General features: G+C 30.9%; 2 protein-coding genes across 2 annotated transcripts in view; both read right to left on the minus strand.

Moving 5' to 3' along the window:
• The window catches only part of LOC126839680 (uncharacterized), a 190,374-nt gene extending 178,766 nt beyond the window's left edge, over positions 1–11,608 (minus strand). Inside the window, exon 1 of the mRNA XM_050575088.1 lies at positions 11,195–11,608. Coding sequence (XP_050431045.1) covers positions 11,195–11,321 — 127 coding nt within the window. The 5' untranslated portion in view covers positions 11,322–11,608. The remainder of the gene's footprint in view (positions 1–11,194) is intronic.
• A 2,974-nt stretch (positions 11,609–14,582) lies between these two features.
• On the minus strand, positions 14,583–15,419 carry LOC126839722 (metalloendopeptidase OMA1, mitochondrial-like). The gene has a single exon (XM_050575139.1). The coding sequence runs from the start codon at positions 15,417–15,419 to the stop codon at positions 14,583–14,585; it is 837 nt and encodes a 278-aa protein (XP_050431096.1).
• Between the last annotated feature and the right edge of the window lie 7,172 nt (positions 15,420–22,591).

Consider the following 22,591-nt stretch of genomic DNA (forward strand, 5'->3'; position numbering starts at 1 on the left):
TAACTAAACAACGTTTAAAGACCAAATTTCATCATATATTTTAGGTCAACAAATGTTGATTTATGACCGATAGCTTTATAATATCATCTTCACTAAAACAAAGTGGACTACATCTTAGGTTTGTTTTATCAAATGGTTTATCTTGAATCTTGTCGTTGGATAGTCATCACAATTTTCTGTACACTCACCAGAGACAAGAGTTCATAAGTTTTTTTTCTTCATTCCGCTGTGGCTTTATCGAAACAAAATCGGTTTAATACATTTTGGACAGAGTATCATCGTACAATTTATATATAAGTAACAAGTATAGACGGTGTATAGTGTGCTCAAAGTACTTAACCGTCTGTGGAGTTGCGTTTAACGAGCAATATTTGTCTAACGTCCAACTCGTTGTACCATAAAAACGGTTATTTCTTGACTTAATGAAATTTTCGCCGTACTCTGACAACGACTGAACGACCGCTGAATTTTTCCCACACTAACGTAACCCGCACACATATTAATATTGTCTCTCACTCGGAAAGATAATAATCTAGAAAATAAAATGAAAATTTACCAAGTCGTTTTCGTTGAAAACCTGCCACGGTTGTATTTGCTACGCCGTTGAATTTAATTTGGAACAGTGGAAAAACATTGTGACAATAATTATATTATTGTATAAAACGATGGAGAATAGTTAATTCCACTCGGCTAAGTAGTTAAATATTCGGATTCAGCTGTACATTACAATATTATGTATAATATGAGCTATTAACATAAGATATGGTGCGCTAACATGTATGCAAACCATAACCCTCCTTAACTCAGAGTGACCACCTGTAGAAAAAAAAATCTTTATGATAAATTATTGTTTCCGAACGGAGCATCACTGAATTTATTTAGTATCGACCAATATTAATACACGACAGAAGTACCATAGTAGCATACTTAATATTCATACAAATATTACGGATACAATACATAGATCAGAACTAAGGAGAAATTAAAAAACTAACACGGACTAAGAAGAAAATAAATTGCTAGACTTTAGTAAAAATATATTTATGTAAATATTTTCCCAATGATAAACTAGGAAAACAGTATATTTTTCGGGTTAGTCCAAAAATTCCAAACTATTTCCCAATAAATAAAAGGTAAAAACTAATACTCTTCGAGATGCAAATGGTGAAATTTCATTATGGACGACCACGTTTTCTATAATACATTAAAAACCAATATAGATTTAATGGTGGCTTTCAGAATTTATTTCTTTAAACTTTTATAATTTTTCTTTTTTACATACGTTTTATTAAGTTACCAAACTCTTCATACACATTTTTGGTAGGATGGGAAAATATTTAATAATGGGAAAATATTTAAATTGTAGGATTCCAATACTTATTTAGGTATTGAATAGTTAATTGTACATATTGTTATTCTTTACAATTTTCAAATATTATTTTAAAAAAATATATAAAACTAGTTACTACTTTTTACTTTTAGTTTTTGACCTGTTACTGTGGTCAAGACTTTTTACATTTTTCCCGATTCACCTCTATAACAATTTTTAATTGAATATTATATTCAAGTAGCACGTGTATCAAGTAAGGTTGTTTTTCACACTGTAGTTGTTTCGAATTTTTAATTTTAGAACCGTATAAAAAAAGAATAATTCTAAAGAAAACCAAATTGTAGATTTACACAACTGCATCATGTAATAATTTTTTTTTTTTCATATAAGTTATACAACCAAAGAATTATGCTAAGAGTACACACAAAACCAAAATAATATCTTGTTTGTAGGTCGGGGACAGAACAACGGATAAGCTATTTCTAATAAAAAAGAAATATCATATTATGATGATTTAATAAAAATGGTACTTAATTAGCCGGAGGAAACTCGTGCAATTTTACACTGAATAGATTTGTGAAAAACAAATTATGCTAACTTGAAATTAAGTCGGTGGAAGACCGGATAAACCCAGATAAACGTTTTTCGTAGAAACGCTAACTGAATGTTTGGTTAACATTTATAGTTTTGTTTTGAATTATTTTTTACTGAAAATTAATTGAAAACGGAAAATGTAAAATCTCTTTTTTCTTTTTCTTTTTTTAATCTACTGAAAATGATAAACGGCCATTTACCTGTTTTGGACAACGATTTTATAAGTTAAAGATATTCTTATTTAGATAGGTTCAACGCCTTTCACAGTCATTTTTATTTCTTAAAATTAAATCATAAATCGTTTATTTCCCGAAAATATATATTTTATTAATGAAAAATAATAGGAAAATTATACATTTTAGTCTACCGACAATGTGAAAAAGACCTTCGACGAAAAGTTTACCGTTATTATCAATATTTACATAAGGCAGAAAACGTACAGTGACCTTCTGTTTGATATATTATATACAATACTTCATGTCGTTTAAGTATTGAAATATACTCTGCATTAAATGTACAACCATTATTTACCGGTGACCATTTGTCAGAGCATAGAAAACTTCATTAAAATGGGATCTGCCAGGATTAAACCCCGTTTTATATTTGTCATAAACGACCTTCCAAGTCCGAAAACGTTTATGGACATTCGGTTTTTATCTCTCTAATCGTTAAAAAAACGTTTTATTTTATTTTTCATAAATTAAAAAAAAACCAATTATAATACATTAAATTTGGTCAGTCAATTTTTAAAAGATAAATGAAATTTTAAAACTTTAACTAATTCAATTTGATTAAAGTTGAAATGTCATGACTTTTGCAAGTCCTTTTTCTACTTTAAAAAATTCCAATTGAAACGTAAAAGTCTAGTCGAACAGTATTTTTGGTATGTTATAGCCATCACAATAACAGTAATATTATGTATTTCCCAGAAAGTTCACAACAACGTTTCCAATTATGGAAAGTGCATTGTGGAATTATTTTTCCACCAATAATTTAAAAAATGTTGTTTTTATCCTAATCGAAATGTTAATTGTTTGCAATAAAGAATTTGTTAAAAAAAAGTTCAGTAAATTCCAACAAACTTTGAGATTTTTATTTTTTGTGAATTTTAATATAATACTAATTTTTATGAGGTGAATAAATTGCCACAGTCCGGCATTGATTGATAATGAAACGAAAACGGTTTTAAAAACCCCATTAAACTTACATTGTTCACTATTAAGAAATTTGTTTTATATTTATATCATTAGTTTTTATTGTAATCTATGAATATGAAAATCCTTATCGATATCATTAGAAGCTCCAGCGCTGCTTTTGGTTAGCCCTAATTACACGGTGAATCTTAGCTAAACCTCTCAAGTCATTGGAATCTCAATTTAGAAATGAAAATCATTCCAAGGGAACTCTTTAGAGACCCACAAGTCCTTTATATTGTCGGAGATGGCTATTGTAACGACTATTGCCTTTTTGGATTCTTGCACTTATCGTCTTAAGTGTAACTTTTAACATCATTCATTCCACTCCCTTGCATCCCTTCGACTACCACTGCTTCTTGCTCAGTTTGTTCATCTCTACTCGGTTGTTCCTTGGAATTACAACTATGTCATCTGCATGTATGCAAGTAAACTTAATTTCGACCGACCTTAAGCTATTTTCACGGTGACACTGGTTGTCTTACCAATATTCTCCAGCACTGGATTATACCTTAGTAGACTCCGGTAGGTCACCCATTTGGGAGTTCCATCCGGGCTCTCTCAGTGTGTTACTGGAGACCTAACTGGGTTCGTCGATCATGCATGTGGACATCTGCATCCGGGCGAGAGAACAATACGGTAAAAATGAAGGAAGCAAGAAGTGTATATTTTGCGCGGTACTTGTGTTGATAAAAAAAATGTAAATTCGACCGATCTGGGCAAAAACAATAACATTAAACAACGTCATCTTGACGGAATGAAAAAACCATTTTGAACCATCGAGGGGCGACGAATGCATTCGGCAATTAGGATATTGGTGGTACCCCTCGTCCCCTACCGACGCATCATCAATTACTTTTGTGCTCTAAGTATATTATATACTTTTTTTTATATTATACATATCTTGTCGACCGTTCGTTCCGTTTTGGACGAATTAAGGCTTCATTATTCAACGTTTATATTAGTACGATTATTTTTAGCAGCAGACGGTGTTTGTGGCCCGTAATGGTTACAACAAATTAGAAGGGTGTAGTTTTTCCATAGACATGACTGATCTATTTAACCGAACAATAACTGTGCCCGAGACGCGCATTGTGTGCAACCGTACAAATGGGGCTTACGCCAGACGAGAAAGGCCTCTCTACAACATTAACAGGCTTTGGGCTGCCCGCTATTGACCGCCAAATATATTATAATAAATTCTTAGACACAGCGCATCACAGCAGTACCTATTGTTATTAATATTTTCAACCTGGGTAAACAACGAAATTTTCAGACGCAAATTCCCAGACCAAAAATAAACAATACCGGTTGATAAAAATCAGTTGATAACAGATATGATGGTGATGAAAAGAGTTTCGATCGATATTGTGCTTGAATAAATAATTAATTAATACATCCGTGTTAATTGTGTACCTTTAACTGTATTAGATGATTAGAACAATTTTGCTGTTTAAGGTGTCAAGTAAAAAAAAACAAATTACATTAAAAATATATATAATATACATTCTCTAAGACATACCTATAATGTATAAAAAAAACACTATACCAATGTTCAAAATAAATAAAAATGTGTAGAATTGTAGTCGAGCCAAATATATTAACTGAAATTGTTTATGAAACACATATCTAGAAGAAGATATTAATCAATAAAAACATTCGAAAAATTGTCGATAACAAATATTTTTAATCTAGAAAAACTTAAGCAACACTTGTGATTATAATATATAGTAATCTTCAGATCTAGCTGCGTATGAAATAAATAAATAAAGTTACCAATGTTATCTTTTTCTGGATCATATACCCTAAACTCCAAAAAGTTTATCTAATTGACTATATATCATGCCTTTTGCTACCTGATAATATTAATTGTTAAAGATAACTAGGTATAATGTCTTAATTATTTGTTTATATTTTTATTGTTAAAATGTGTTTTTGACTAACAATATTTATGTTTAAGACTGAATTGGTTATTACTATTATATTTTGTATATTGTTGGTAAAACTAATAAAAGTAATTATTTTATTTATAATATAATAAAATAGTTTTTATACTTTGTGAGTTTATAAAAAAAAGTTAAAATATGTTAACTGAAAAATGTCTTTTACCGTGTTATTATTTTTAATTAAATAACTAATATTTTAAAAAAATGGTTTTATTAGGTTTTTGAAGTAATTAATATGATTAAAATGCATACAAAATGGTTACCTAGTATGTATATATTTAAACGGCACGTTTAATTATATAATATAACAGGTAATTATTTTTGTACTTTTAACAACTTCTACCAACGGTTTAATTTTTAACAGGTCCCTATGTGTTTTTAAGTTTTCATTAATAGTGACTTAATTTTTTTTTGTTACTTCTGTAATAAACCTACAGTCTTTCAGGGCACCAAGGCCGTGTTAAATGTTGTTATTTACATCCCAAACTGTCTCCTATCGTGTTTTATCAACGTTCATTCCGAATTGTATCTCTGCCCTTAGTTATGTTTGTAATTTATATTTATTTAGGTATGGTGTCTAAATATGTAGTTGGCAATTTTTAAATTGAATTTTAATAAATTAAAATGTTTGCCCAGTACCACAAGTGAAACAACCGAAACGATGGAAAGTGTTGTTTGATAAAATATATCATTTTAATAGTATGTATTGTTTTTTTTTATGCAATTTGGCACTCACGTTGTGTCGCATAAATCGAATTACGGTACTCGGAAGATGAAAATCACACACGTTGGCTACATAATGTATTATATTTTGTGTAGTGCACCGTTTTGAAAAATGAAAATATCCAAATTGCATTTTCCAAGGCGATATAATACGATTCTGTTGCCCCCCGCTCTATATTAGGTATGTGCACATAATACACACACAATCAGAGTAACAACGAGTTGTACCAAACAATAGCTCGCTTGTAATTTAATTATCCATAACGACTCTGCTCTAGCCTGTACGCTAAAAAGTGTACGATTTATTGTTGTTGCTAATCTGTTATCGATATATTTAATTACATTAGCCATCGCTGTGGGTACGACTAGTATAATATATATGTATATATATATATATATACAATATACATACATGTGCGTGGCCAACAAGTCTGAATTTGTATGGAATATTTTTCAACACAGTATTGATGATAAACGTTGACAAACCTAAAAAAATATCAAAAACCCATTCCTAGAAGGGGTGGAAACTATTGGCTTTATGTCATTTTATTAAGTGCAGTTTAGGCGCTTAAAAACTGAAAATTAGACCGAAGGTAGTCTTAAAGCGTGGAGCTATAATTTGGTGTACGATTTTCTTAAATCTTCGTGTAGTCAAACTTTTTTTTATTAAGGACAGACAAAATGTAAAATTTCACTATGACTATTAGTAAGTTTTCGAGTTGCTGTATTTGCATTATAATACAGTCGATTGTGATAGATGGATAACCACGGCAACAATGTATTTTAGACAGACGAGATCAACCCTTATCGTATCCATCATAATATTAAAATTACAATTTTTAAGCACATTATTGCCATCACAATGTTTTTATCGATTGTGATAATTCCCGTAGACCCGTGACGTCATCCGTCTTAATATGCTCCTTTCTCTTCATTGCCTTGACCTTACCGTACTGGTTTTTTTTTTATAGCATGGACAAGTTTTACCACTGGGGGTCATTCCAAAATTGGCGTAGTATTTTTTCGCGTCATAGGCTCAATTAGCTAGTTGTTATTAGTTTAAAACTTATAAAAATTACATTTTTAATGCTCCTTCCCCAGCCCCCAGACTCTCCGATTCCTATACCCCCCTTCACTCAATATTTTGGCTTTGTTGTTTCAGAATTGTTTTTGACATTAACTCGGTTGTGTACGATTTCGAAGACCGATATAATAATTTATCATATCAACGATTATCCCCGACATAAAAGGGACGGGCTTTAAGCTGGAAATATGATGGGACGGGGAAAAATACTTATTATGTGTACCAAAGTTAGTGTTGGTCCGTTTGAGAATTCAAGGCGAGCAGACCATTAGAGTATTAAAAGATGTGAAACAAACAAAGCTTAGGGCTTTATGCGCCCTCGAAAACCCGCTGGTTATATCTGGTAATAGATGCAAATCTTTTTAGAAAAACCGTTTTTTTTTTTTAAATTATGATTATTTTTTTGGTTTTAAGAAATAATGTAGTCCATATATTATTATAATAATATCATCTGACTACTCTTTGGTCGCCGACTTTGCTATTGCTTAAAAAATAAGTAACGGTTATTACAAATCTGCCAAAACGTCAACATACTTCATAGCAACAATACTTATTGTATTATATTATATAGTGTAATACAATAATAACAATGTAATTACACCCAATAGGGTATTCTCAAGTATGTAAGATGATAACATTTTATTGTCTAAATAGTGGTGGGTGATAGGTATATTATTGCTGTACGACTTAATTAAACTTCATTTCTTTTTCTTTTTAAGTATAATAAATAAAAGGCAACAATTAAATGTACTCCTAGTCAATGATGAAGTCAAGTTAAAACATACACGACATACATTTAAATAATATTAAAACTTTTATACTCAACATAATACAAGGAAATAATATTGATGTATTTTTTTCTGGATGAATAATTGTGTGGTCGATGCGCAAAATTCCAACCATATTCAGATAAAATAAATTATGATAATGCCATAAAGACTAATCGAATTTCACTGCGTTGCTGTGCTCTAATTTGGTATGTTTTGCAGCTCATCCAACTAATTTTATCCGATACACCAATCTATATTGCTATACAGTAGTTTGCAAATAACCGTAAAAACAACATTAACAGTAAAATGCCATCAAATTAGGTACCATAACATTATAGTAGCCAGATTTTAATTTCGTCAATTCCAATAAAGCTTAAAGTTTACTCAACTTATATTTTCACTGATATTTTACCTGATGCAAAAGGTCAAGACAATATTGGTTACTAAAAGTTATGGTCAAATTGTGTACAAATTAATTGTAAATAATTCCAAGCGTGTACCAAACCAGGACAGTTCTTATTTTATTATCTAGTGATTAAAAACAATAATTTGCAAATAACAAATGATTAAATTTGCAAGTAACAAATAATAATGGTTTGCAAAATAGGACTTATTTAAATTGCATATTTATACAGTGTATCAAATAATACATTATTTTAATACATTTTTATTTTAAAAGTACGTAGGTACATATTATTTCATTATAATGTATATTAAGCATGTTAAGTAGGAAAATAAATGTTTACTGAATTTGAAAATTTAAATCATTAACTTTTTTAATTTAATTTGTACTTAAATGAAAAGTTGATAAATATAATTTATTTTGTATTTTTAATTCGTTCATACAAAAACAAAAATGCAATTAGTGTATTTTGTATTTCTATTGAAATACGTTTTTATGTTAAATTATTATTTGATTTTGTAACTGAATGATTTTTTTTTTTTAATTAATATTTAATGCCCAAGTTTGGTATGTAGGTGTATTTAAAGCGAGTACACGGGGAAGTAATAAAATAAAAATTTAATGAACAACTCAATTAAACACTCGTTTTCCAAATGTAAAATAATATAAAAGATCCATAAATTGTGATCGAAATGGGGTGAGTATGAGACTTTGTATTCAAATATTGATTAAGTATTAACTGCTTATATGATATTTAACGGCTATCATCATTTTGATGAAAATTAGCCAAAAACGACTTAAACGTTGTTAAATCTTTATTTCTGGATCCGTGTCTGTGTTCAGACTAACTACACTATACTGGAAAAAAAATAAAAATCACAAAAAAAAATTATCAAATTCGATGACAATGGCATTGCACGTACTCGGGTTGTACGTGCGAATTGACTTATGTTTCTACTTAAATAGCAATTTACACCGGAAAAAAAAACAAGTCGAGACAAGCCAAAATCTTAACCTGTGTCAAATACTATGTACTAGTCGAAGAAAGAGTAGTGCCCGATGGATACATAACTTCATTACTGCTCTTTGGCGACCGTTTTGACATTATTGAATTGCCGTTCTCGTGGTTGTGGAAAATTAACATTATTCGCGACCATTGTATTATCATTGTCTATTGTAGAATAGTGAGCGAATGAGTGCCATATCCTAAATGAATCGCCCTAGAACACTCTTCGAGAAAATTTGAAAACATTGTTTTGTTGACAAACTAATCTAAACTAATCTGAGCATAACTTAAACCAAATTAAAATACAACCCAACCAAAACTAATCTAACATATTTCAATATTTCACATTCGTCATCGCAGGAAGTTAAAGTACACTTTAAGCGGTTTTTTTTTAATTTTCACTCAAAAGAGATAGAGGTACTTAAGTTATTATTATTCTACTAATAGGCTATAGCAACACAGAGGCGGACTGGATAGCATCAGACTCACTATTTAATGAAACAACAGGCGCCAACAATTTTTTTATTAAAATATTATATTACATATATCATCATATTATTATTACATAATTAAGTAAATGTAATTAAGATACAGCTGAAAAACTTCAGCGAGTTGTAATAATAAACAGACGAGGATGATTAAAAATGTTTAATATCCAAATTGTTTATATTTATTTATTTTGTTTAAATTACAAAATGTTCTTGATTCAAAAATAATCCTAAGATGGACTTAACCAATTCCGTAGCCAGAGGCGCACCAGAAACCTCCTTCAGAAATATGTATATAGTTTTTTTTAAATATAATAATATATTATGTCGGTGGCCAAGTAAACTATTGACGGATGTTAAACACATAGTATCCCTTAAGACTTAATAATTAGTGCCCCTAAAATACATTTCTGGCCACGGTATTATATGATTGAACTTGCTGAATATGCGTTGGGTACCTATCGTCTTCAAAGCGTTAAAAATTCTTCACTCCAATTGTAACAAAGAGTGGCCTTTTAATTATTTAAGACAGCCCAATTACAACGTTATGCTAGCCCGCCTCTTTGCGAGCCAAAGGGGTAGGTACAAGTAAAAGGGGGTTTGATCATGCATTATTCGACAATGAGAACTCCTTCCACCTGTGTGAAATTTAATTAATCATTTTTTAAACAGATGTCGAAGAAAATATATGAACATGGGCCATAAGAATACGTTGAAACATTTAAATCAGTGCGTTCTAATGGGAAATCTTGTAAAACTTACTTATACCCTTTTGTTTCTCATCACTTCGAAAGTGAATGCAATTTTTTTTTTATAAGAAATAACTAAAGCAATTTTTGAGGAAAATAAATAGTTTTTCAAACTGAAATTATTTAATTAAGGGAATTAAAAGCAGTGTTTTCTAGACGTCTTAAACCACAAAGCCTGCCAACTACTTAGGATAGTTCGATTTCGTTTCTATAAAGGTATACCGTTTTATTGGCTACTTTACTACGTTATGTTGGAAACGAATTTTTATGTTATGATTTTTTTATGTAAAAAAAATTCGTTTTAATGTCTAAACATTTTTTTAATTTAATTTATTTAATTACAAAAAAAAGGTGAATTTTTTAAACGAAAAACGGTTTCCAACATAATCCACAAAAAAGAGGCTAAAAATGTCTTATCTTTTTATAAAATTGAAATCGGATCAGCCACGCAATTTTGTTACAGGGAAAGCGGTTTTTTACCGCCAAAATGGCTTTTGCTTGTAGAAAAAAGCTGTGTACGTTAAAAATAATACCTCATAAGGGTTATGTAAAAATTAAGCTGAAAATTAATTGCAATGGTCGGAATTTATTAAAACCACATTTTTTCTTAAATATTACAATAAAGATGCTTGTAATGAAAAAAATAGCAATTTTTTTGAAAAATTTACTCCGTTAACTGTTGACCTAAGCCACGGTGACGCAAACAAATCTACCCTGACCTAACTCAATTGATAAAAACTAACCTTGTCGAACCGAACGCGCTTTGTTAGTATTAAATAGTAACGGGTTTTGCTAAGAACCAATCACCACGTGTTGATTTCTCGACCGTTTTTTTCGGGATAACATACCTATTACCACGGGCGGTGAAAATTCTATCTAAATTTATATTATATTTTTAGACTACTTACCAGTTACCAGGCACAAATTCAAGAGGACTCCGATTTGGTTGATGGCGAGCACGGTGAACAGGATTTTGCACAGCCATCCGGCGAAGCGCGAGACGGACGGCTTGCGTTTGAGAGTTTTGGAAGGCATTTTTTTTTTTGGTAAATTTTTGATACCGGGCCGGTATAAGACCGGTCGACGGACCGATTTGTAATGGGAGGGGGGAAAAATTCAAACGGTAGGTTTTCGATATAGTTCTTGTGGTTTTTTTTTTAAATTTTTTTTTTTTTTTTTTAATGTTTATACGCCGGTATTTAAACCGAATACGGTAGGGAAACGGTTAGGTTATGACGACTCGGGTCGCGTGCTCGGAGCGCTTTTGAACCGGACGACAAAGGGACGGCAGACGGAAACAACAGCGGACAAGCCACTGGCTGGAAGTTAAACGGCCGGCGGATGTGGTAGTCGAGGGCGCGCGCCAAGGGAGACTGTAGCGCCACCGCGGGGGGAGGAGCTTTTGCCGCAAAGGCCGCCGTCAAACGAGCAGAGCCATCTCGCGATTTCCTCTGGTCGGGCAACGCACAGTGGGGCAAGAGGCCTCCGGAAATTGACACAAAAAATATAACATAACAAAATGCGCAACTACTTGTAGACTAGAAAAAATGATTATTTATTTGAACTATTCGTTAGGGATGCTATTTAGTAAGTATAAAATGTAGAAACATATGGCGAGATGTATGCGTATGCTAAGAAAACCCTTGACCGCGATTCTATTATCGTTACCCCAATGGTCATTAAAAATGTCAACCGCTTCCCAATTATCTTCCTAGTTAAGGAAGGTAATTGGGAAATTGTCAACTTTTTCTTTGAATATTTTAATTTTCTTCTCTCTAAATTTCTTTTATAGTTATTTTAGGTACATGAACGTCAAGAATCGACAGTTTCCGATTTCGGAGGCTATAAGACTGAATGCAACGAAAGTATAGGTATAATGTAAAACGTTGCCAGTGGTGATCTTTAGCCCTGCCACCTGACGTATCATTCCAAAAAATTTCTGAAAATTAGTATAATATGCATGTATTTTCAGTAGCGTACTTTGAATAAAATGTTGGGGGGTGTATGTATTTATTCTTTTTTTTAACAAAAAACTTAATTTAATTTAATTTAAAACTCAAGACGTCTTTTTAGTTCCAAATTTGTGTGGAATATATTTTAGATATAGTACTACCGATAAACGTTGACAGCCTAAACAAATATCATAAACCCTTTCCTCTAAAAAGGGTAAACTTTATTATTTGTTTCGGTTTTTAGGTAAAATTTTAGAGATTAAGGTCTAAAAATTAGTTGTTCAAAATTAAGAGTTTATTTGTAAGTGATCTTATCACTTTCAGTTGTAATAATTAATATAGAAATGTGACATCCCCGCTTAAATATGCTCCGTCTCCACTATACCCCTACCTCATTGTACTGGCTTTTTCAATATAACAACAGAATAGTATTATTTTTTTGCACTTTTGTTTATAATAACAAAATTCGGTTATTATCATTGGGTTTTTACTTCAGCCCGTGTGCGAACGTTACACACTATACTTTATTTTTGGCCTTTGTATTATTATTTGTTTAGGTACACAAAAACAAACTCCACCAATTGTGTCGTTATTTTGGCTCAATTGTATATTCAATTTTGGTTGTCATATATAGACAACAACATTTCATTTTTTACATGCATTTCTTTAGCTACGTTTGTACGGGTATTTTTCAAATCTTGCAAAATTAATTTAACCCACTTGCCGATGTTGTAAAGGGCTGAAACTTGGCAAAGACACTCACCTTAAATGACAATACAATACCCTGCAATCATATTGGGACTCGGACATCCAGGTCACCCTACAAAGGGTCAAATGTGGGGGTCATTTCACTAAAATTTCATGTTTTTTTTTTCAAATCTTCCAAAACTAATTTAGTAATCTATACAGCAGTTATTAAATACCTTTAATAGGACTAAAAAGTAAAAAAAATAAATAAAAAACTTTTTAAAAACATACTTTTCTAAAAAAAAAAAAAATAGTAAAAAGTGAACTAAAAAGTAAAAAATAATTACAAGAACAATTTACCAATCAATTGTAGCATATTTTATTTAAATTGTCAATTACTTTGAAAACAACCGAAAATTAACTACAATTTTAAATAATGTTAGACATCTTTAATTTTTTACTAAAAAGAAAAGCGTGGGCCCTATTCAACTAAGTCCCTAATACATTTATCAGATAATGTTTTATATTGTAAGTTCTCTTGCAATTTAAATTTTATTTTAATATTTGTATGTGACACATACATTTCATAATACTTAACTCAATGAATTTAGACTTCGGTGCAATAAAGACAACCAAGTTATTGTGACAAAATCATAATATATACGGTTATCATACTTTAAGTATTAATTAATTGCCGTAAAATCGTTTGGCATAAATTAAGTTAAAAAATGTTTTAAATATTATGTTTATTTTAATGAAATAATAATAATATTATTATTATTTCATTTATTATATTATAACCTTGCATTTTAAAATCATAAGCAGTATTTTGTTTTTATTTGATATTTTTGCAATAGGTACCTAAACAATAATATAAAGCCTTATTAGGCTGTTATGAATAACGAACAATTCAATCCATATTATACCAGTCCATAATTATTGTATTCTACTTATCATGATCAAATTATATTCTCAACAAATAAGTTTACTTTATTTAGATAAAATGTTTTTAATTATGATAAAAATACTTTATTATTATATTTTTGTTATATTATCTTAGGTTGACAATTAATGTTTTTTCCCCCTGTTATTTGTATTTGAATAATTTTTTTGTATGTCAGTATTATGATAATAAAATGTTCACATACAATGGACTGCATTTTAGTTTTTCTCGATGCATAAATGAAAAGTAACAATAGAAATTTTAACAAGACGTGTTCTTATAATATTATAATAGAATTAATATGTGGATCATGTATTTTACTATTGGGGGTAAGTGTTTTCATTTTACACTTGTTATTATTTTATAATTACTAAAAACATAAGTGTGACATTATTATCATAAACATAGTTTAAATGGTAGTTTTTGATGATGTTACAACTGTTATAAATTATAAACATCTACTATACGACGAGGCCAATAGTAATGAAAATGGTTTGATGAAATTTCAAACTGCTATCCTGAAAAACATCATTAATGCACTATACACATCTATGAATATAATAAGCCTCGAAATAAAATTTATCAACTAACAACAAGGTAAAAACAATTTACAATTTATATTAAACCGGTGAAATAAAGGCAAACAAAGCTATTGTGACTACATTTTAAATAATAATGTTACATACATTTATCATACTTTATGGAAATTCACTATCATACAATTGAACATGGCATAGTGAGCTTTAATTTTTGCTTTCTGACATCGCAGCTGTTGGCCTTACTGATCAGATCAACCTGTGCCTTGTGCTTGAGTAAGTTCCGGCAGCGGACGTCGCTTAGCGGATGCGTGGACATCCACCATAAAAACTCGTCGACCACTGATTCGTCCCGAGAGAATTTAGCCAACACGTCGTTCGCCTCATTGTGGTCCAAACCAACGGCCGCCATTAGCTTCTGGCCGTAAATGTCAGCTTCCAGTTCTTTGCTCCTCGAAAGAGGCAGTTCGAAAGCTAACGAGTACACCGTCGAGCACATCAGTTCCACGAACATCTCGTTGAAGTCGGACGTGCAAGCGTAGGCCACGGTCAACGGCAACAGTTTGGTTACATTTGCGCATCGTTGCTGACTGATCATCTCCGTTTGGTGCCGGAGAATGCAATGAGCCATTTCGTGGCCCACGACGAAAGACAGCTGGCCCACGCTCTTCGTCATGTCCGACAACAGGCCACGGAAGAAGAACATCGAGCCGTCCGGCAACGTGCATGCGTTCTCGTCGGGCTCGTCCACGACGAACACCTTCCAAGGGATGTGGCTGGTCACGGTGGGATTGGCCTTGACGATTAAACTCACTATTGTGTTTATGATTTCAACAAGTTTTTCGTCTTTGGGAGAAACCAACGGGCCGAATTCCCTGAGCATGATTTTGGTTACACCGTCGTTCACTTCCCTTAGATCGCGGTCGGAGCAAAGGCTAAAGATGGCGCAACCCGTGTAAGGGTCCACCACGGTGTGGCGCTTGTAGAAATCCACGCTAGCAGCCAAAGCGGCCATTGCCGCAATGCCCAACAACGGTACCGACTTCTTCAATGTCTTCGTGTGTCGTGCCCGTTCGTTGTTTGTCAACCCTTGCCACCAATACCGGAACCCTCTCCCCACCAATTTGGCCGTCTGGTTTATCGCTATCGGCACTAGTAGGAAGTCTCGGAACATGAAGGCCGGCAAATTGAAGTGCTTCAAACAGAAGTCGTCGGACGCTAAGACAGCCGTCACGCCCGTTGCCGAGGCCACTATGGCTATGCCACCGTACCGCACTATGGGCCATTTGGCAAACAGCACAGGACATGCTTCGGCAATCAACCGAAACGCAGTCCACAGCAACGAGCCAGACCCTGTACAGTTGACCCTATGCAACAGCGTGCCCCGCAATTTAGTTAATTTAATTTTCGGTTGCCAACTTAAACTTATGTATACTTGAATGCCAACTCAACAAGCGACTTACCCGTTTATCTCAAATTGAATGTTTGCCATTAAACCGGAACAAAACGCCATGGTCAAATCCTCCGGTAGAATTTGTGTTATTTTGTCAGCGATGAATGTTTGTCAAAAAAAACCTAGTTATTTTTTCCCCACCACGGAAAAACATTGAGCCATGGATATGTTTTAGCATTACGGGTCCGTATAACCATAACGATTTCTAGTATCTAAGGTGGCTGGTAAACATATTAAGTTTCTGGCTAATATTTTAGTGTTTAATATCTGGGTTAAAACAATTCATAATTTTTGTGGTTAAGGGTTTATTTAAATATTTTATAATTTTATAAAAAAAATCAGCTGATTTATATGATAAGATAAGAGAGATAAGTGATAAGGGAAAGCGATAAGATTGTAGGTTGTTCATATGTATAGGACATCTTTATGTCCAATACATATAAAATCCTATAAATATATATAAAATTTGTAACGAATTCCAATAGCCATAAAAGGCAACAAAATAATTATTATTGATTCTATAATAGTATTGCAAAAAATACAAATCTAACGATACCAAGCTAAAAATATTAATAAAGTTATGATTATAATGTAATTTATTGTAATTATGCAGACATATTTTCAATCAAAACTACCTTCGTAATGTATAATAAAATGACAAAAATCGAAAAAGTTGTGAAGAATTTTACCAACCAATTTAACAACATCAAGTTTATGTCAAAAAAACTTCACTCGATGAAAGTTACGCAAAATTAGATTGACCTTCATTAACAAAAGGTAAGGTAGTTAATACTTATCTGTATATATAAAAATGAATGTCTGTTTGTTTGTCCTTTATGCATTAGTAAACCATTTATCCGATCGCCATATAACTTTGGAAAGTTGTTGAGTCCACTCCCGCGAACCTAACTGGCATAGTACTTTTCGAAGGATGACTTTTAAGGATGACCTCAAACATGAACTTTGTACTTTAAATACGAAATGTAAATTAATTAAATGTTTGTAACCATGATAACCCAAAATAAACACTTGGTTTGTAACCATGGTAACCACGGTACTCGAGCAAATGGTAGGTGATGATTAAAAGAACAGGGCGATTATATGTACCACGATACTGGGCAAGCTTTTAACTGTTGAAACGGGATCTGAGACCGGGACTGGGACCATTGAGTAAGAGGAGGACATAATAACCTAAAAAAGTATCATAAAAACGCTGTCACGCTGTTATCTGATAAGAGATAGAGGATAAGAGATTAGAGATGAGGGATGGGGACGAAGGTGGAGATGGATAGGGAAATGAGTATTATTTTACTCAGCCCTGGAAGACTAAATCTCGGGCAGCGCCGGGTCCGGACTGCTTGTTAAAAATAAAAATATCATTTTAATTTAATTTAAATCAATGCGTTATACATTAGTCGTAAACATAAAAATATTATAACCGTATACATTTTACAATAGTGTAACAAATAAACATAAAAACAAAAACATTTTATCAGTAAACATAGTACAAGTGATTTCAATACCTTAATAACAAATTAACAAAAACTGGAGGTAAAATATTTGACAAGAAATCAAAAAATGTTTTACCGTGGCCTCGTTTTTTGTCAACAATATTTTAAAATGAACGTTAAGTTAAAAAAAAAATGTTACGTGTTACGTTGTTAATTATTAAAACCGTAAAATTTATTCAAAGTTGACATAGTTTAAATATTATCCGATGTTTATATATTATATAAATGTTTACAAAAATAACAATACTAATTTTGTTAGCCTGTCAAGTGATTTGGCACGGAATTGCCTTGGATAAATAGGTATAGTTATTGACCTGCATTAAATAATTGTACATACCCAATGGTTTACTTAAACCGTTTCATTGATCGTGTTCTTTCAAGTATAAATTATTTGCCAAGTTTCAAATACGGTTGACCGGATAAAGTACTAAGTGCAAATTTTTCCTTAAACATTTAACACTGACTGGTTTAATTATTGTTTGTTTTGGCAACTTTTACACAAACAACGTTGTTGATGTGTTTGTTTCCAGAACTTTCGGCCGTAGGTACAACTTTTTGGTCTATTTGTTGTCTAAAACTTTTAATCGTCCAACGTTTTTCGTGCGTTCGATCCAGTAAATTTTGCACGATAAACTTCTATCGAAAATATTAATTAATCCAAAATACCGTTAATGGGTTATCCGAGTAGATATTTATCTTTTACCTTGAATATTTTACAATTCACGCCGTTAAAAACGGTAAGTATTCATTTTTTCACCGAAAAAATATCAACACTAATCCACATATCATAATGTTTTGAATGTATTTTAGTCCAACGCAACCTGATAACTATTTCTTTGTGTTATTATATTTTAAAAACTTTTACGTCGAAAATTGTGTTTAAAGTGTTATATTTGTTATAAAGTGTTGAAACGAATATCTACGTCGAACTTTAAATAAATAATAAAAAAATACATAGTAAATATAGTACATATAAGGAAAAGTGTACCTATAGAAAATGTAATAAATAATAGTGGGGAAAAAAGAAGTAAATATGGATTTTCTGCTTTTATAACTTTTATAGTAAGTCCGGGTTGGTTGTTCTGAAGACATTGAAGGGCAAAATCAAATCTATAGATCAGATAAATTGTTTTTGTCTAATAAATCATCACATAATTCTTTAATTTGTCAATATGTCATCCCAGTAAGCAAAAATCGATCGAACATGTTAAGAGGGGTACTATTCTTACAAAACCTAAGACCTCGTCCAGTTTTAACTGGCCACAATTTTATAAAAAATCAATTTTGATTAAAATGCGGTTTACTCGAAGTCTCTAAAATACTGTTCTCAAACCATTTGGTTTTATTTTATAATAATCATTCATTGAAACTACGAGTCTGTTCTACAAACTTGGTGACAAGGAGCTAATTTTTTTTTTTAAATAAAATGTTAAATTTATACCTATATTTTTTCTAATTGCCCTAATTGTAAATAATCTACTAAACAAATTAATCATTTGGATAAATATTTCTCAATTAAGAAATAAAAAACGACTAAAATAAAGTACCTAACCAAAATTTGTATAAAATAAAACTAAACTATGTTTTTCTAAACACTTGAAGAAAATATTATAGCACAAGTATGAATTGGACATTTAATGAAAATTGAAAAAAAAAATTTTTTATATTTAAAATCATTTAATTTTTTTCCTAACAATATTATATCAACTTTTAAAGATTTCGACAAAAAGACATTATTAAAATAATTTAAAAAATACAGTTATTATGAGTTACATGTTTTTGTTTTTTTTTTGACAGGTCTAGTATAGTTGAGTGGATAGTTTGTTTTTTTAAGTTTTTATAGAAAGTGGAATAACTGACGATAAAGGTACCCTGGTTATTAATATAAACAAATTCAAAAGTTTAGATACATAATATGTTTAAAGTGTACGGTGTCGGTTACTCAGAGACTCTAGAGTAAAAAAACATGAATGAAATGTCTAGATGTTAATCGGTATACATTAAGTAAGATGAGAAGAAATAGTGATGAGCAAGTGAAAATATAATACGTTAAGACAATTTTGTAGGTTTTAGGTACTTCAATTAATAGTAATAGGTACTGAGTACATAATAACTATAGATACTTGTTTAAAAATAATAATAAATATAATTATAGTAGTAGACAACTGATGAAAATTAATCATTTGGTATAAGTTAAGGTTTTTAATAAGTATTTGTTACTTTTTTTAGGCGAAGCGGATACTTATATAAAAATGCTCTATTTCTTCTATAAATATTATGTTGTATTTTAATATATAAAGCACACAAAATAACTACAGTAATATTCAATTTAAAATATATTGTTTTAATCTCATCTGGATTTTTGTTCTGTCCATCAAATATTATAATGTTATATGAATTCATTTTAAATAATTTGTATATGGCGTATTGACCGGGAGTGGCTATGGCTAACTTTATGCCAGTTCGGTCGCCGGAAAAATAATTTGTCAATTAAGTATACATTTTTTCAACACAGATTACCAGTTTTTATCATAAAATAATTAACCTTAGTAATTCTAATCTAATTTTGAAAAATAGCAGTTTAAACAAGAATATAGTTTTATAATTAATTTTTCAACTACAAAAAATATCATAAAAAACACCAAGAATATACCAATAAATAATCATTTATGTTTAGGGTGGATTAATATTGTGCGCACAGTATCTAACAATAACTTGGTTTGATATAATAAACCACAATTTAAGCAGTGATAGTCTTAAAGACATAAGTGATTTTTACACATTTTAATGTAAAGCAAAGATAAAAATTATAATTTTAATGGAAATAGGAACGCAATTATTGCTATAAAAAAGTAAATATTAATATTTAAAATTACATTTTTTATTTCCAGTTGAACGGGTTTAATCCTTGATAGTTGTCTAAATTAGTTTGTAACATTAACAATGTGTTTTGCATATAATTTGGAATTCTTCACATTTTTCGGCTGACATCAAAATCAACAGACGCTGAAACAAAAAACATTTTAAATTATTAAAATATATGTACACACATAATATATAGGTATAATGTACTATTTTGGTAATACCGTGTGCAATATATTATTTTCATAGGATTGTCGCTGAAACAAAAATAATAAACAGCTTAATCTGTATTTTATTAAATACAGTCACTTTTATTTATGCTGGTTTGTTGTTAATATTAAACTTTTCATAGTAATAATTAACCATCTAAAATTAAATATCTTCATATCTAATAGAATATGGGAACATGTATGGATTGATCAATATTAGTTATGAATGTGTACAATGACATATTCGCATCCAGAGAGAACCGCGTGGAATTTCGATCATTCTCTCCACACTGTCCGACCGTTGTTTTGGCAAAGCCTTTACAACTATCGAACCTGCCGACCGGGTTCCCATAGGAACTCCTGTGGGAACACTTAGTGCAGGTGGGATTTCATATAGAAAACACCACCTCATCGAGTACTTACATAGAATGCAAATACTCGGTTCGTCTCTTACAATATAGGGTGATACATTTAACATAAAATAAAAAACTTCTCGGAAAGTATTTACAATTTTTTTGTTTTTATTTTCGATAACATTTGTACCTATGTGACAGTATAATATTATATCCTAATTCAGGATTTTAAAAGATAACTGTTAAACTATTAAAACAAGTTGTCAATTTTATTGTTGAGGCCTTTAGTTTATATTTTCGATTTAGGTTTAGGACAAGGTATTTTCCCTGAAAAATTTAAGCTAGCTGTAGTAAAACCTCTATTTAAATCAGGTACAGTGGAAGAAGTGTCAAATTTTAGGCCTATTTCTATGCTCAATAATTTTTCGAAAATATTTGTAAAAAAATTGTAAAAGGAATTGTCTTTTTAGAACAAAATAATCTTCTGTCCAAAAACCAATTTGGTCTTTAGACCAGGCAAAATGAAACCTCAGAAAATCCAACTAGAATTTATACACTAAACCGATCAAATGTGAAATTCGCCAAATCGACGTACAAGAAATATGTAATCAAGAAACAAAAATATTAGAAACATTAAAAAATCTCATAAGAATAACAGCAAAAAATACAATAGGTAAAACTACTGTCTCTGGGAAATGACCCCCAATAGCTCCATAGTGGAATCACAATTACAAGGTTGCCAATAAAACAAAAAAAAACTTACAACCTATTAAAAAAAAAAAACACAGATCTAATGGATTCCGAAAGTGCAAAGCAGTTACCAAATGTGTTATACATGACAGCAAAAAAATAGCATTGCCATCATTTCCAAAAAAATTTACCGTCTAACACCCCAACAACTGAAGTCTGGAACAAAATTAAAGCAATTAAAAACATAACCACTAACAAAAATATAAGTTATTCAAACAAAAACACACAGTTCAACATCATCATATGAAATTGCAAATAAATTAGGATCACTTTTCGAAATCCACAGAAAGGACTCATCTTCAGAGTTCAGACAAACATTTTCTTAACCACAAAATAAAAAACACGAAAATTACAATCTTTTTATCCTGTCTCGAAACCCAACCACGCAAAACAAGGATGCTACCTCAATGAATGATGACATAATCCTGGAAGAACTTGGTCCATAGCTCCAAAACTCCAGCAAACTATTTAACTAAAAATCTAATCAGCAGATTAAAGTAACTAGCGATTAGCTAGCATAACAACTGAAAACTTGGACCTATAGCAAAGGAAGCATCTACAATATACACTATAAAAATGGAGCCAAAAACAGTTTATCCTTTTTATTTAACAAATCTAAACGTATAATGTTTACCAAAAACAGCTCTACACCAAACGTCAAAAAATACGCCAAACATCTGTGAAATTATTAAAACCCAAATTTATTAATTTTAAAAAGTCATTAACAATTTAAACACAATACATATTCCTCAATGCCCAGTAAATTTATTCTTTCGTGGAGAACTTTTTTTTCATATTATGACTACATACGATTTAAATTGAAAAATGTACACATTTTTAGGGGGTTTAACGCAATTTCGAAAAGAAAGAGCTTTTTAATTTTAAAGCCAGATATTTGAACAATAGAAGTAGAATTATTAACAATCCAAAAATGAATAGAAAACTTATGTAAATAACATTTGTATATACTTAACTATTTTCAAATTGAATTTTATAAATCGATAGTATGTAAGATAATTTGTAATTATAGTGTTTAAGTAACCTACAGT

This window comes from Adelges cooleyi, unplaced genomic scaffold (assembly GCF_023614345.1).
Source record: "Adelges cooleyi isolate 19-005CV unplaced genomic scaffold, UGA_ACOO_1.1 ACOO_flye_CR_arks_rails_tigmint_CR_PRNA_307, whole genome shotgun sequence".
Lineage (NCBI taxonomy): Eukaryota > Metazoa > Arthropoda > Insecta > Hemiptera > Adelgidae > Adelges > Adelges cooleyi.

Coding starts and splice junctions, on each gene's coding strand:
- LOC126839722 (XM_050575139.1), bottom strand. CDS start 15,419: ATGGCCGCTTTGGCTGCTAGCGTGGATTTCTACAAGCGCCACACCGTG.